This window comes from Sesamum indicum, linkage group LG2, assembly GCF_026168435.1.
Source record: "Sesamum indicum cultivar Baizhima isolate 11 linkage group LG2, ASM2616843v1, whole genome shotgun sequence".
Taxonomy (NCBI): Eukaryota; Viridiplantae; Streptophyta; class Magnoliopsida; order Lamiales; family Pedaliaceae; genus Sesamum; species Sesamum indicum.
In genome coordinates, this window is record NC_142658.1 from 4,122,769 (window position 1) to 4,140,047 (window position 17,279).

Sequence of the window (17,279 nt, forward strand, 5' to 3'; positions counted from 1 at the left end):
GTCCTATGGGGATGCTTGGTTGCCATTTGTTTCTACTAGGTGGCTGAGTTAGCGACATATGAATCACGGGCACCTTGACCTTCCACGTGGCTGCTGAGTTGGCATAAAAACATGCATCAACGATGAACCAAAGGTAAGAACTTGGAAGTTAGAAGCTAGTGCTACTAACCGTAAACTGTGAATTTTCTCCATTCCAATCAAGTCCTGAAACCCTGGAATGATTTATTCAGCAACTTTCTTGCCATGTAATATTGATTAGCATAGTCATCCTCATCTCGTTCCCTGTCCTTTCATCTGTGTTGGGTGACTCCAGTTCCTACAAACCTTCCTTGATCTCTCAGAAAACCTCTTCAATGGCACTGCAGTAGTCCAACAACCTGAGAAATTCAGAAGAAAAATTTCTGACCATCTGCTGTTTCTTTTATAGGATTAGGCAGCTCAAGCAAATACAAGTAACTGGTGCTGTGTAGTTTTGATGCGCGTATGCAGAGTACTTTAGGCCCTATAACTGATCCTTTTTCAGCACCTATTAAATAATTCTAATGGTTCATTTCCAACATCTTATATTGGAATGTCAAAAAAATTTTCGTGTTCACCACCCATTGGAAACAGAATTCTGTACGAATTAATTATTACAGATCAGATGTTTAAGATGGACAGATAAAGTAAAAATGTTTTGAATTGAAGCTTTCTGCACTGAACTGTATAGATAAATTATAAGTATAGGTCCATTTCCGGTGTCATTTACAGAAGTATGTATACAACAGTATGGTGTCAAAAAAGCACCAGCCAGAGAGACTAATGGCTGAGAACATTAAGAAGAGAAACTCTAGTTTCGACTAAACTCCTGAACAAGGCTTCTAATCCATCTTCAAGTTCCTGGATGGTCATTTCTGTTGCTTTCAGTTGCTTCAATGTGATCTCGTGTATGCCTTTGCTTGACTTGTGCATGTTCAAGGAAAACAAGTCCTCAGCACCATTTTCTTGTTCTATCTCATAATGTACTCGTTTGGTCTGAACGAACTTGGAAAGAAATGACCAATTTCTTTGCTTTGATCCTTCCTTTTCCCTGCCAAGAGTATCAACAGAGATATTAGGGCCGAGAAATTGAGGGACTGTTTCTTTGAGCATCATCCCAATGGTTGGGAGTGCTGTAGAACTTTGGTTGAAGCTCTTCAAATTCTTGATGCATTTGTTGACCATCTTATTCATCTTCTTTCTTGAGGCCACATAAGTATTGATTCGATCATTCATCGCTGTTTCACCTCTATTTCTCCTGATGGAGGATTCAAGAGCCTCAATGAATTCCTTGGTCGACCACACCAGATCTCTAGAAAATCCACAAAAGATCGACAAGCCTGAGAGATTCCTCGAGCAACTCATTTATCCAATTTTCCGCTTGTTCCTGGGAAAGGGCTTGTTGGATTGGAGGAGTCTGAATCAGATTATTGATGCTCTCATGTAAATCTCTGAGGCTGACCAGGTTTGCACATACAGAAGCGACTGATGTTGATGCGGCTTCAGATGACTTTAGCCTGCACATATGATCTTCAACACTATCAATCACTGGATGGGAGACTGTTTGATCGAGAGTTTTCTTTTCTTTTATTTGTTTTTGGTGACAAAAACATAATAAAACATAGGCTGTTTTGATGACAGAAACATAAATAATATCACATATATTTTATGACTAACTATAATAAAAAGTTTTCATTTCTTTTCTTTGTTTTGGGACGGCAGTGTTTACTCCGTATGCTGAATAGAGTTCAAAAGTATCCCATTTGTAAGTAAAGTAGTGGTAGAAGTATATAAAAAAAATTCCCAACAAACAATCCATTTGAGTTTCAATGATGTACCAACTTATATATAATGTTGAGTTGAGTTGATTTTGATATGTTCTGGAAGTTAATAAAGCATTAAATATAAAGCTTGAAATTGGTTTTGAATCAAAATTTTCATTTCTCTGGTTAAGAAACAAGCCAGACCCGTTGGAGCAGGCAACAATTTCTCACATAGTACAAAGAAGTCCAAAGTACCAAATACACTTGATTCTTATTTACAATAAAGATGGTCGCTGATTTCTTCGAGCTCATACTTCGATCTACTTGAACCCAATCGACATGAAAACTGGTGTAAAAGGTTCACACTCCAAATCAGCGAGTAAACATGAAAACTAGTGCAAGATCATCTCCACCAGCATTAAGTTGTTAACTGAAAGAACAAACAAGGATAGAATCAACAATTAAAGAGAAAAACATGCAATATAATGACGTGCAATAACAACTTACATAAATAACATCTTTCTCTCTAAGAACTATGCGAGAATTTAAAGGTTGAAATAGAAAATTCAAACACTCAACTATTTCATATTGGCTACTTAAAAACGAGTGCAACTTTGGCACCATATAAAACCACATGATAACCTATATATCTATCTATTTCTCTTAGCCATTTTCTAGCCAAAAAAGCAACATTTGTCCTTATCAATTTCTTCTTTATCAATTTTTCCCATATTAGAAATCATGAAAAGTTGAAACCATTGCAATTTGCTCTGTATAATTCAAACCCAAAAGTGTCTGATTTCTATGAAACCCTCACGTTCTCAACATTCTAATTTGGAAACGATAGAATCACTAGTTTTGGGACCGCTTTAAATATGACGGACGCAAGACAGTTTGGATTTGAGGCCTAAATGAGAAATAACCCTCCATTATTTTTGTTTGTTTATTCTCGGTTTGTTCATTATGTTAGGTTTTGTTCTCATGTTACTTTCTAAAAACTTTTTGTTTGTCATACATTTAAGATTCTTGTACAAATTTTACAAAAACACCATATTCGTTCATGTCATCAACATCTTAACTTTGCAGGTGTATCTAAGAATTGGTGGAAATTCTATAGCATACAACACAAATTAGTTCATTCGTGAACTTAAAAAATAAAATATCATATAGTAAATTGCACAACGGTTCTAGATGTCAATCTCATTATTCGTTTTAAAATTACTGGTAAAAATTTTTTAAAAGAATTTTTAAAATTACTGGTAAAAATTTCTTAAAAGAAGTTTCAATAGAGTAATCATTTATAAAAAAAAAAGTTAATAATTTACTTTTTTGGAAATCTAGACAAAGATGGCGATCAATGCTATTTGACCAGAAATAATAAACTGAATGCTTCTCAAAATGTTTCAAAAATTGTTTTAATAAACTGAATGCTTCTCAAAATGTTTCAAAAATTGTTTCAAAGTCTGTTACTTTTATAAAAATAAAATTCAACAAAATATTTCACTTAAAGTCCAAACATATGACTTTTCATGCTTTCACCCAAAAATAACTAAATGATTTCATCTGTTGCTAATCAAAATATTTTGTTAATTAGTCTTCAATATTTGTAAGTGCACTTCAAGCTTCAAGCTCATTCTGAAAATATGAGTTTATTGTAAAACATTTAACAAGAAAAATAAATTTTTAAGTAAAAGATAAAAACTGATTTTGGGAACATGAATTGAAAACAAAAGAACATTTGACAAGGAAAACAAATCTTTAAGTGGAAAAAAACCAATTTCCAATAATATTATTTAAAAGTAAAAATTAAAAAGTTTTTCAAACACTATTTAAGATATAAAAACTATGTGTTCCTAGAAAACCATTTATCAACTCATGAAATTTCAATATTCACAAAAGATTTATCAAGTCCTCTTGAAAAGGAAATTTAAATTGGCATCTAGACAACCGTTTGGCATTTTAGCATAGAATTAAATCCTCAAAGTTCACAAATAAAATAATTCATGATTGTATGATATAGATTTTTCAACAAATTTTTCTATGATACACCTGCAAAAATAAGAGGCTAATAACATGATGTGACGGGCCAAAAATAATAATATATAATTGGGGGATTAATTGATAATTTTTTATAAAATTTAGTTAATTAGTAAATAAATTATGGGTCATAATTGGAATATAATAACACTTGAATGAATTAAATTGGAGTTCGTTATAATATTTTGGGACAATTTCTATTAATTAAGAAAATTAGGAAGGACGTAAATGATATTTTGAGAAAAGTCTAATTAATTAAATAATATAATAATAATATTTTATATATATAAATAACATATATAAGTAAGTAATATAATGTAAATATATATATATATGTAAGTTATATATATATATATATATATATATATTAGTAAGTGATATATATATATGAGAGAAAGAAAAAAAATTGAGGGTGGGCCCACCAGCCCACCGCCTCTCCTCTTTCTGTTATTTTGTTGTTTTTAATCAAGACACACACACATAATTGCAAATTACAATTCGGTCTTGGCAGAAAAAAATTGAAAACAGAGGATACGGGGTGAGGTGAAAGGACCGACAATTAGCGATTGAGTAAAAAGAAACGTTGTGAGGTTGAGGTAAGTAAATAATTAGCATTCTCTATATATGCTTTCTGTATTTGTGGTTTTACTGTTATATGAATTTGTGGTTAATGCTGCCATTGATTTGTTTGAAAGTATATAAGTGATGAATGATTTGATTTGATTGTCGATATTGTGTACGTGGAATGAGGAAATACGTTGAAATATTATGTTTGTTGTTTGATGTATTGTGGGTGTCTGAAAATGAGAATGTAATGATATATTGTTTTACGTTACTAGTTGCTTACAAGAATGGTGATATGTGGAAATAAGGGAGTGGTGGAAATTGAATATAATTGTGGCGTGAATACCCCTTGATGTGTTGAAAAGCCTATAAGGCGAAATGAAATGAAAAGAGCTTTGATGCGATATGAGAAAGAAATGAAATGAAAAGAGTTTTGATGCGATATGAAAAAGATGTGATGTGAAAAGAGCTATGATGCGAATAAAAAAGCTATGATGCGAATTGAAAGAGCTATGATGCGAAATGAGATTGATGAGCCGACTGTCAAGGGGATTCACTTAAATTTATATAACGGTGAGATTGAGTTGACGGGAAAAACACGATATCACCTTCTGGTAAACAAATTGGGAAAAAAGGAAGTTTAATTAATTATTTTATTGTTAGACAACTATGTGGTGTACTACAATTGATTATGTTGGAGTTAAATTGACTGTAATCCATGCATGTTGCCTACTTGTCATGTTTGGGCTGTGTTTGATGTACATATATAGATAGGGCTGATTATTTACTTACTGAGTGGCAGGCTTACCCCTCTGTTGACATTTTCTTTCAGGAGTAAACTTTGAGGTATCTGACTGTTGAAAAATAGGTCTATGCACTATACTAAGTCAGGTCGGGCCAGTATGCTGTTTCTCCTTTTTGTCAGCTAGAGTACAAATCTTATTTTGTTTGTATAAAGAGAACGTAGGAGTGGAGATTAACTGTGGTGGACTACTCGTGGTGTTTGATTTGTATATATGATGTTGTGGGTTGATTATGTTGTTATGACGTTGGGGTTACGTATTCATATGGATTAAATTATTATGTGCATTTATATTTATAAACACAGAGATTGCTATAAGTATGACGTTTAGGGTAGATATAGCCCTTGTAGCGAAGGGGGTGCTAGACATGAACCAATATGGATTTTGCAAATCCATACAAGAATGTCAAATGTATTAAAAACAAAAAATTTAAAGGCAAGCGCATGAAAAAAAAACTCAAACACAATAAATGAACCAAGAATAAATTAACAAAAAGAGAGGAGAGTTTATTCTCCAATTTAGGTCTCAACCCTATCCTTGCATCCTTCACATTTCGAACAGCCACAAAAATCCATAATTCTTTTCTTTCCAAATGAGAATGGTGATTGCGTGGCTTTTCAAAGAAATCAAAGCAGTAAAATATTGGGTTCGAATCATACAAAGTATAAAATCAATGGTTCAACCTTTTTTATTTCAAAATATGGAAGAAAATTTGACAAAAGAGAACTAATAAGGGCACCGGTTACTTTTGAGTTAGAAACTTGAAGAGAGGAATATGAAGATAAGTAGGCCACCATTAGGTTCTAAAATGTCGTCAAAAAGCACACTTTCGCAGCCAACATAGGTTGATCATTTAAATCCTACTTAACCTTTTTATTCACACACAATCCTTATCGAGACGGGCTATCTACTTTACACGAAATTGGCAAACCAAATTCAAACTCCAGTCCTCTCTCTTGTAAAAGACAAGTATGAATCACATCTACCAACTAACATGCTTCACTTGTAAAATCAAATGAATGCATGTTACATGCATAACTGAAAAATGATATATCAAGTACAGTGTTTTATAGTTGTATGCTACATGTGTTGAGGCTAAAGAAAATCACATGGCACCTCCACAAGTTTATTTTAATTGCACTAGCAATAGATATTCGATATACGATGACCAACTGGAATAAATATGGGTAAGGGGCCAATTAGTTGACCGCGTTGCTATGCATAAAATGTATAGTATAGTGCTTTCAACAAATCCTGCTAAATTACCAGTAACAACACTTCTCCAAGAGACTATAAATAATATGACATATATTCTTTGCAATATGACAGAATTATGAAGGCACGAAAGAAAACAACACAGATACATCATTGTGGCATGCTCTATTTTAAAGGCACAAAATCAGATACTGCATAAACCAAGACACCTTGCTAGATGGTAGTTAAGAGAAAATATCATGTTGGTCCATGAAATGGTTAAGGAAGTTTCCTCATAGTCCCAAGAGAATACTAAGATACTTAAAATCAAGCTTAAATAAGAGTACGAGAGAGTGGATGGATGACACTTAGATTTCAGTAAATCACGTATGCACATTAAGAGAGGAGATAGGTAAATTGATGGAAAACATAATGTTGCTGCTCCTAAAGTAGATGCACAGTCACAGATCAAAGTGAACATATACATGGCTTCTCATTACTTTCAAGCAGTTGTCTTACTCTAAAATTGTGTAATTGACAACACAAGTAACTTGCTCGTATAGCTCCATACCTTAACAGTGGAACCAAAACGTTCACCAAAGTCCTACGTGAACCAAGGATCATTGGCAGCAATTTCCAGAAAACTTGAAAAGGTATCACTAACCTTTTACAGAGATAGTTAATCATTTCCAAAAAAACCTTTTCTAAAGAGCTTGTAAATGTACATATGATTCTTTAACATTAATGCAGATAACCTTTTCCAAAGAAAGAAAATCAATTCCCGCACAATTTTGCATGCATTTATATTATATAACTTCCAGCAAAGAACTTTTCCGAAACAGAACATGCCACATTTATATTATTGCTAACTAACCAAAATGACAATCCAAATCAAAGCCAATAAGGCCCTCATGGCAGATTTGGAGAAACAAAGTGACTATATCATTAAACTCATTACAATCTGGAAAAAAAAAATTTGCAATTAACACAAGCATTACTCAAGGAACATGCAAAAGACCAACATATTCACCAAAGGAATGCCAATAATCTCATGGATTCCAGTCTAAAAGCCAGAAGGAATCTCTCGTGAAAGCATTCAAAAGCATTAAATTACACTATAAGATGGGAAAAGACCACCAAATCAGACCCAAGAAGAAAACAATATAAAGACCACATATATGCATCGCTAAAGCAAAATGATAGAAGAATAACTAGAAATGTACAATGAATTTGGAAGACACACGGGATGCAAGTGGAATAAGCAAAGTGACGTCTGGTTTAAGAAAGAAGCCTCGAAGATGTGGACATACCAATAACACATAAACATGACCAGTTTATTAGTTCAGAAAAAATATATTAATATCCTTTGGGAAGAAACACAAAGAATGAGTGATATGAGGGCAGAAAAGACGAGTGTGAATTTTCTCCTCTTTTTATCTCCATGCCATAACTGATAATAGGTAAACAAGCAAAACTCATACCAAGTACTTTATCGCAACCAAAATCACAACAACATCACCACATAATATAATCAAATGAAAAAACAACCATACCCAAAGGAAAGAGCCCTGAGACTCTCCAATGATGGGAGACGTCTTGGCTATTCTCCTCACAAGTTGTGAACCAACATCAATGTCTCCGCTGGCATGCTTCACTTGTAGAATCAAATGAATGCATTTTACACGTATAACTGAAAAATGATATATCAAGTACGGTGTTTTATAGTTGTATGCTACATGTGTTGAGGCTAAAGAAAATTACATGGCGCCGCTACAATCATTTCAAATGGTCCAGTTTATTTTAATGGCACTAGCAATAGATATTCGATATACGATGACCAACTGATATAAAAATGGATAAGAGACCAATTAGTTGACCGCGTTGCTATGCATCAAAAGTATAGTATAGTGCTTTTAACACATCCTGCTAAATTACCAGTAACAACACTTCTCTAAACGACTTTAAATAATATGACACATATTCTTTGCATTAAGACAAATTTATGAAGGTATGAAAGAAAACAACACAGATACATCATTGTGGTATGCTCTAATTTAAAGGCATAAAATCAGATACTGCATAACGAAGACACCTTGCTAGATGGTACTTAAGAGAAAATATATGCTGCTCCATTAAATGGTTTAGGAAGTTTCCTCACAGTCCCAAAAGAATACTAAGATACTTACAATCAAGCTTAAAATAAGAGTACGAGAGAGTGCATGGATGGCACTTAGATTTCGGTGAATTACGTATACACATTAAGAGAGGAGATAGGTAAATTGATGAAAAAGTTACCAATTTATACATGGTTCCAGACAGAAAAGTTCTTTTCAAAGTAACAATTCATCCTGTTTTCCTGGCAATTCTATTTTCTTAGAAAGAACAGACTCTATTCCTTTGTTGATGTTGTGCCAATTTTAAACTCAACAGGGTTCCAGTCCCTTAGCTGAACTTTGATAAATTGAATTATAGAACAACGCCACCAAATGACCTTAATGACAATCAACTATTAGCTTCCTTGTAATTCAGCAAGAATGATATTGAAAATCAGTAACTGAGTATCTGGAAACAATCTGGCTGTAACTTATCACATATCTAATGCAAAAAGCTGTCAGTATTCTCTGTGTTCATCCTCATAGATTAAAAAATGATAACATTTTCCGACCTGTCAAAGGAGAAAATATGCCAAACAGGAGTAAGCATCCTACCCATGCGTGCCTATAAAATCAGCAAACACAACTCGTTAAGCTGATATCATGAGCTCATCAATATGCAGAGGGGGTTGGAAAAACCGAAAACATATTCTCTCCCTGTCATGCCATTTAATTTATATATTTGCTTCATGATAACTAAACCATGTGCCTGTCAAGGTTCCACTCTCTCCACCTGTAGAGAGCAATTAATTAAGAGAAAAGAAGAGACTAGTCATGACAAGTTGACAACCAAACAACAAGGGCTGTGATTCCTCTGGTTTTCCCAACTACATCTTATATAAATAAACATGCATGAAGTTTGCTTTCAACATTATTGAAGCCAAGACTCTGTATGTGCAATTGGCTGATTCCAATGCAAACAAAAATTAGCAACAAGACAACAATTTTCTATCTGCTTTGCTTCTGCACCTAATCCTTTTTCTCTGCATGTTATATTTCTGAAGTAATAAATATAGTAAATTAAAGTATAAATTTATTGAAAAGTTATCTTACAACTTAAGTATATTCAGGTATCTTCATGATCATTTGGTTTAAACAGTAGCTCTTTAATTGAATAAAAGCAATTAACTTGATTGTTAACTTCAACACTGTTATGAAAAGTTTAATTGTTTGAAATATGATTTATAAAAAGTACATATAAGTGGGATGATATTATAACATTAAATTTATTATGAAAATGAATGTTAACAAGTGAAAACGTTGGAAATTTGTCAAATTTCAATTTTCCTTGTATTTCAAAGTTTTAGTTCGATTTTTCCAAATGTGCAGATCCAGCAATCTGTTAGAGTATAAATGATCTTTAATACGCTCTATGCTTTCCAATTCAAAACTGAAGGTCTTGCTAGTATACAAAGATCAATGAATTTAGGTAGACAGATGGATTCATGGAAATTTTGGTTCAAGATTTGTATATAGAACTGTATCAGTATCCTCTTTTTGATATTTACAGTAGTGTGGTAAAAATGTTAAAATATCAGCAGAAGCCAAGAAGGGCTAGTGGCTGAGAACATTAAGAAGAGAAACTCTAGTTTTCACTAAACTCCTAAATAAGGCTTCCAATCCCTCATCAAGTTCCTGGATGCTCATTTCTGCTGATTTCAACTGCTTCAATGTAATATTGTCCATCCCTTTTCTGGACCTGTGGATGTTCAAGGAGCACAAGGCCTCAGCAGCAGTTTCTTGCTCTACCTCAGAATGTACTCGTTTGGTTTGAGCAAACTTGGAAATCAACGACCAACTTCTTTGCTTTGATCCTTCCTTCTCCCCGAACAAGAGCATCAATACAGATTTTAGGACTGAGAAATCAAGGGCCTCTATTTCTTTTAGCATAGCACCAATTGCTGGGAGTGGTATCGAACTCTGGTTTGAGCTCTTCAAATTCTTGATGCACTTAGTGACCATCTTGTTGATCTTCTTTCTTGAGGCCACATAAGTATTAACGTCGTCTCCTGTGGCCTTTTCACCTCTATTTCTTCTAATGGAGGATTCAAGATCTTGAATGGATCCCTTGGTTGAACAAACCACATCTCTTGAAAATCCACAGAGATCCACGAGCCTCAGAGATTCCTCGAGCAACTCATTTACCCAATTTTCACCTTGTCCCTGTGAAAGGGCTTGTTGGATTGAAGGCATCTGAATCAGATTATTGATGCCTTCATGGAAATCTCTGAGGCTAGCCAAGTTCATGCATATAGAAGTGGCTGATGTTGATGCGGATTCTGATGACTTTAACCTGCATAGATGATCTTCAACACTTTTCATTACTGAATGAGATTGAGATGGAAAACTATTTGATCGAGAGTGGAAAGAAGCCATCTTTTTCTATGAACTCTTTGATGCTGGAATCTACAATTTGTTTCCTGAGAGAAGGTGTTGAGGGCTTGAAGCCATCTCTGTGTCACCAGCATATATAGGAAGATGGAGAAAGAAAACAAAAGGAATCTATTGGACCTTACTATGTCTCACCACTGCTCGGAATTGAATTAAATGTGACTGCGTGCAAAGCCAGTGCTCCCTGAATCTGAAGCAACTGAAGCTGGAAAAATTCAATCAGCAGATCTTGCCTACATTGTATACAATGATCATGCAGCATTAGGAATCTTAACAGCCATTAAGTTGATTTAATAATGTGGCTTCCTTAATAACTGAGGCATATTCAGCTTATAATATGTTTTCTGAAGTAGAGAGAGATGGAAGAAAAACTTAAATTTTATTAAGGTGGTGTTTCTGATCTTCAGACATGGAGAAACATAAAGAATTATGATTAAGAAACATGATTGGTATCAGACGTGTTCCACCAGTAATTTGAAATTCATAGTCCTCGTGGTGAGAAAATTATATAGTATTACTGATTCAGATCATGGAGATGGAATAAATTTACCCATTAATTTCTCAGAGGCATTAGAAAGAAATACCATTTTAAGGTGACACAGCAAAATCAATGGAGAAGGGGTAAAAGAGTTATATACTGATTATCAGAATTATCCTGTTTCTTCGACAGAAGCGTACAACTCAGATAACGGAGAAATTGCACATGAGTTCAGTTAAACACATCTAATGTAGCATGTGCTACACAAACAATTGCTATTTTGTGTCCTCCTTCTAGCTACCGTGATATCAAGTCATTATTCATCATTAAAAATTGTCATTTTCATCCATTACCTGATCTATGATTAAGAAGTGGAATCTTGACAGCCTAGCTGTAGACACGGTCCATTACTGATCACACGGTTGCTTCACCAAACTATAAAGAATGACCATGTTGTTACCACTGAATTGTATCATCACCTAGAAATCACTGAAGATATTTAAAGGTAAATTCCAGATCCGTTCCATTATAGCAAATATATCAATATTCTCCACACATATCCAATGTGAAACTAGAAATCTGGACACCAGCATAGATCAGCCATTCTCGATAGACAAACAGAAGAACAGATTTTGGAGCAAGAATTTATGCAATGGAGTATATAGATAATTAAGTATCAGTATTGAACTTTGGTGTCATTTACAGAAGTATATGGACAATTGCATGATGTGGTCAAAATTAACACAAGCCAAAGAGGCTAGTGGCTAAGCACATTAAGAAGAGAAACTCTAGTCTTGACCAGACTCCTAAATAAGGCTTCTAATTCCTCTTCAAGTTTCTCGATGGTCATTTCTGATGCTTTCAACTTGTTTTGCAAAGCAATGTTGTCCATGCTTTTTAGTGACTTGAAGATGTCGAAGGAACACAAGTTCTCTGCAACAGCTTCTTCCTGGACCTCAGAATGTACGCGGCTCGTCTGAGTGAACTTGGAAAGCAATGACCAACTTCTTTGCTTTGATCTTTCCTTTTTCCCAGCCATGAGTATTAGTACACACTTTAAGATCGAAAAAGCAAGGGCTTCTGTCTCTTTCAGCATCGTCCCAATGGCTTTAAGATCATAGTCCTTGTCAAGGAGTGCTGTAGAGTTTTCATTGAAGCCTTTCAAATTCTTGATGCACTTGTTGACCATTTTATCAATCTTCTTTCTGGAGGCCACATAAACATTCATGTCGATCGTTTTGGTTGTTTCACCTTTATGCCTCCGAATAGATGATTCAAGATCTTGAACACATTCCTTGGTTAAGCACACAACATCTCTAGAAAATCCACAAAGATCGACAAGCCTGAGAGATCCCTCCAGCAACTCATTTATCCAATTCTCGTCTTGCTCATTGGAGAGGGCTTGCTGCACTGAGGCCATCTGAATCAGACTGTTAATGCCTTCATGCAAATCTCTGAGGCTAGCCAAGTTTGTGCATATAGAAGTGGCTGATGTTGATGCGGCTTCTGATGACTTTAGCCTGCACAGATGCTCTTCGACAACGTCCATTACTGGATGAGACGGAGATGGGAAACTGTTTGATCGAGAGTGGAAAGCAGCCATCTTTTTCTATCAAAATCAACTCTTTTGGAGTGAATGTAGACTACTGTGTATTGAGGAAGATGTTGAAATGGTTGAAGCCATCGCTCTGCTATATGATATATATAGGGGAGATAGAAAAATAAGACAAAAGGAATCTATTCCACCTACATTGTCTCTTCACTGCTGAAAAAATTGCCATGAATATTGTCGCGCACGAGTTACATGTCTCCAGGATCTTGAACAATTGAAAACCAAAAACTCAATCGTAGAGATCTCAGCTATATTATAACTGCTAATCTTGAAGCATGAGGAATCTTGACAGCCATGAAATTGTGATAATCAATTGATCATTCATAGAACTGACTCATTAATTTATGGGCCTAAGCAAAATTAATGTTTCCTAACTGTGAGAGCTGGGAATAAAAGATTAACTTTCTATATTGGAGGTTTCTGATCTGCAGAAAATTATGAAAATATATAGAAACGCGCATAATTATAAATAAACGTGTTCTTACACGCATTAAGATCATGGAAACGGTGTTTTTATCCATAAATATATCCATCATTAACAAAAACTGAAAGCTAGTGGATTCTTGACAGCATAGCATAAAATGATAAATCACTGACCACACAGTTCCATATCATAAACTTAATGATATTTTTACTAACATATTATAATCAAGCCCAACGTTCCAAGATTAACAACGGGTTGTACTTCAAAGGGGTTGATTCTGGTATACTGATAAAAAAAAATCTGATGTTATATCAATCTCACATTGAATCTAATAAACATGATTCTAACCAAAAAAATTAATATTACTTCGGCATCGTTCTTTGCTATATTTCTATTAGGTCTGTAATGTAAGAGTGAACCAAAATCAACTGATAGTTTTGACTCATCATTCATCAATTCATTGTAATGCACCATAAGAACGTCGACTCATTTTTTTAAGCTGCATCCGTAGAAAATGTTTCCAAGTAGGAGCAGAATTTTCCACATTACCAGTCACTGCTGAGAGAGACAAATCAGAGTATTTTGGATAGAACCGAAAGATATTTTCAAATGAGGTTGAATATCTATGAACTGAATTAGTAAATAAAAGAATTTGTGAAGTAGCTATTTTTTGTTTATCATTTACACAAGTATACAATTGTCTGTATGTTGTCAAAAACTCAAAAACAAAAGCACAAGTCCAAGACGCTTAGTGGCTGAGAGCATTAAGAAGAGACACCCTTTCTTTGTAAATTCCTGAAGAAAGATTCAAGCCCTTCTTCTACTTCCTGAATAGCCATTTATATGCTTTCAATTGCTTCAGAAAATTTGGCCCAGCAACAGCATCCATGCCTTTACGCGAATTGTGGAAAATGTTAAAAGTCGTCAACTTCATTTTCTTGATCCATCTCCTCGTCTTGAAAGGGTAAATTTCAAAACCTGTGACCAGCCTCTTGGTTTCAAGCTTGCATTCTCCCCAGATATGAGCATAATCACAAACTTGAGGACCGAGAAGCCAATTGCCTCAGCTTCTTTCAATGTGCCTGTGATGCTCTTAAGATCTCGGCCCATGTCAAGAACTGCCTTTGGAGAAAATTGTTTGGAACCCTTCATGTTCTTAAGGCAATTTTTGATCACGTTATCTATTTTCTTTCTTGATGCCATATAAGCCAATATCGTGTTCCTTGACAGCTTCACGTCTACTCCTCCTGAGAGCGGATTCAAGTTCTTGAACAGATTCCTTCACAAGTGCCATAACCTCCTCAGCAATTCCACAGCCATCCAGCAGCCTCAGAGATCCATCAAGTAACTCAACGGCCCAACTGTTTCCTTGTTCGAGGGTGAGAGCTTGCTTGATAGATCATCATGGCGATTCTATCAAGTCATCATGCTTTCCAGCAAATTATTGAGAATATCCAAGTTCGTGAAAGCAGAAGAAGCTGAGGAAGATGTCACTTCGACTGAGCTCGTTATCCTAATCAAATGGTCTTCAAAATCTTCAAATATGCGATTGGATTTAGGTGATGAACTGTTCTATCAAACCATTGTTTACTACAGAAAAGAATTGGTTAGAGTGATGAAGCTAAGATGGAAGATGTTGAGTCATTCCTTAAGCATGAGCGATATATAGGTAGATGAATAGAAGGGGTAGATGATTATCTACTCAAGATGTCCCTTGTTATTCAATATCAATTTGTTCTGTAATTGCACAATGCACACGATTGCATTGTCATGCTCGATATTGGACAGGAAAGCGACCAACTAGTAACATTTCATGTGTGCCAGCAAATGATGCGGATAAGATGGATCCTGTAAATCTCAACTCTGATGCTCACAGCTTTCATGTTTCGTTTACTATAGTTTTAGGTCTTATAAAACTTCAGCACTGGTGTGCAATTATTGTCATTCTGTATTTAGTACCTAAACTATCAATTATGAGCTTTTTTTTTTGAATTGCAGTTCTTGAGCTAATTGTCTGTGGATCAACATTACTTCAGCATTATAAAATTTAGAATTGCTTCCTGTCTTTACATCAAAGTCGAAAGATGACAGATTTCACAGGCTCATCAATTTGTGAGTTGCATTGAATGACCATTATCATTATATCGACATCATGGCTGTCAAGATTTCTCATGCTTCATGAACAACAATTAAAATGTGGCAGAGATCTCCATAATTCATATTTCAACTTTAAATGTTCAAGATGTGGGTAGCAAGAAACTCGCGCAACGTAATATTTATTTCAAATTTGCACCAACGATGAGGAATCTAAGGTGGAATAGATGCTTTTTGTTTGTCAACTATCTCCATATATATATAGGCAGTGCATAAGAGATGGTTTCAAGCACCCAAACCTCTTCTCAAGACTCAAATTCTACTTTCAGCCATCAAAGAATTATTTGAAAACAAAATGGCAAATTTGCATGTTCGATCAAACAGCTTGCCATCAAAATCTCATCCCATAGTAAATGATGTTGAAGATCATTTATGCAGGTTAAGGTCCTCTGAAGGCACATCAACATCAGCCACTTCTGTGACAGCAAACTTGGCTAGCCTCAGAGATTTACATGATGGTATTAATAATCTGATACAGATGCCCACAACCCAAGAAGCCCTCTGCCATGGAAACAGTGAAAAATGGACACATGAGTTGCTCGAAGGGTCACTTGGGCTTGTGGATCTTTGTGGATTCGCAAGAGATATTCTAAGTTTAACAAAGGGATCTGTTCAAGATCTTCAGTCATCCATCAGGCGAAACAGAGGTGAAACTGCCACGGCAGATGACATCAATGCCTATATGACCTCAAGAAAGAAGATCAACAAAATGGTTAAGAAGTTCATCAAGAATTTCAAGAACTTCGACCAGAACTGCACGCAATTCTTGAAAGAAGAATCTGATGTCAAGGCCATTGCAGGGATGCTGAAAGAGACGGAGTCTTTTGATTTCTCAGTCCTAAAGTCTCTTCTTACAATTTTGTCGGGGGAGAAGGGAAGATCAAAGATTAGAAGTTGGTCATTTCTTTCCAAGTTCACTCAAACTAGCCGCGTGCATTCAGAGAGAGATCAAGAATGCGGTGCTGAGGAATTGGGCTTGTTGAACCTCCACAAGTCAGGAAAAAACATGGACATTACTGCTGTGCAAGATGTCTTGAAGCAGTTGAAATCCTCAGAAATGACTATCCAAGAACTTGAAGAGGAACTAGAATCATTTTTCAGGAGTTTAGTCAAAACTAGAGTTTCTCTTCTTAATGCCCTTAACCACTAGGCTCTCACTTTGATCACGAGACACAGTGAATTGTAAATATGTCAACTGCTACAATAATATTCAAACCTTCATCCATTCATGTTGATCTACTTTATTGCCACTTTTCCATTTTAGCATCTGACCATTTCTCAAGTTTTAAGACTGTTTATCTTTTTCCAATTTGCAAGACATTGTCGGAGTTCATATTTAAACTGAGATCAACAGCATGTATCAATGATCTCAATGTCATAGTAAAGGCTGGAAACTTGGGTCTGATCAATAGTATTCATAAATGATGCTGAAAAAATGGAACTTGTATATCTCAGTTGACGTTCACGGCTCCAGATATAAAGGCTGACATTAGACCAACATTTGATAAACGCTTCAAATTCAATTAATCTCCAGTGAAAAAGAGTGGTATCGGTATCATAAGTCCAAGACCCAAGAACATTTACATTTCTTTTTTCAGCTTTTCACACTCTTTGAGTAAATATTAAAATTTCATTTTTCTTTTTTTTTTGGAGTGAATGTGATAAGACAAATATTTGGAAAATACTTC

The 17,279-nt window shown here is 35.0% G+C and overlaps 3 protein-coding genes and 1 pseudogene across 3 annotated transcripts; 1 reads left to right on the top strand and 3 right to left on the bottom strand.

Annotated features, from left to right (window-relative positions):
• Positions 1-658: 658 nt before the first annotated feature.
• Positions 659-1,837, bottom strand: LOC105155419 (uncharacterized; annotated as a pseudogene).
• Positions 1,838-10,003: 8,166 nt separating this feature from the next.
• LOC105155420 (uncharacterized) lies at positions 10,004-11,215 on the bottom strand. Its single transcript, XM_011071294.2, has one exon. The coding sequence runs from the start codon at positions 10,906-10,908 to the stop codon at positions 10,087-10,089; it is 822 nt and encodes a 273-aa protein (XP_011069596.1). The 5' UTR covers positions 10,909-11,215; the 3' UTR covers positions 10,004-10,086.
• Positions 11,216-12,065: 850 nt separating this feature from the next.
• LOC105155421 (uncharacterized) lies at positions 12,066-13,310 on the bottom strand. The gene has a single exon (XM_011071296.3). It carries the CDS (start codon positions 13,002-13,004, stop codon positions 12,159-12,161), a length of 846 nt encoding a protein of 281 aa, XP_011069598.1. The 5' UTR covers positions 13,005-13,310; the 3' UTR covers positions 12,066-12,158.
• A 2,572-nt stretch (positions 13,311-15,882) lies between these two features.
• LOC105155422 (uncharacterized) lies at positions 15,883-16,951 on the top strand. The gene has a single exon (XM_011071297.3). The coding sequence runs from the start codon at positions 15,887-15,889 to the stop codon at positions 16,739-16,741; it is 855 nt and encodes a 284-aa protein (XP_011069599.2). The 5' UTR covers positions 15,883-15,886; the 3' UTR covers positions 16,742-16,951.
• Positions 16,952-17,279: the final 328 nt, after the last annotated feature.

Bases quoted from the DNA above. Each gene is read 5' to 3' on its own strand.
- LOC105155420 (XM_011071294.2), bottom strand. From the start codon at position 10,908: ATGGCTTCTTTCCACTCTCGATCAAATAGTTTTCCATCTCAATCTCAT.
- LOC105155421 (XM_011071296.3), bottom strand. From the start codon at position 13,004: ATGGCTGCTTTCCACTCTCGATCAAACAGTTTCCCATCTCCGTCTCAT.
- LOC105155422 (XM_011071297.3), top strand. From the start codon at position 15,887: ATGGCAAATTTGCATGTTCGATCAAACAGCTTGCCATCAAAATCTCAT.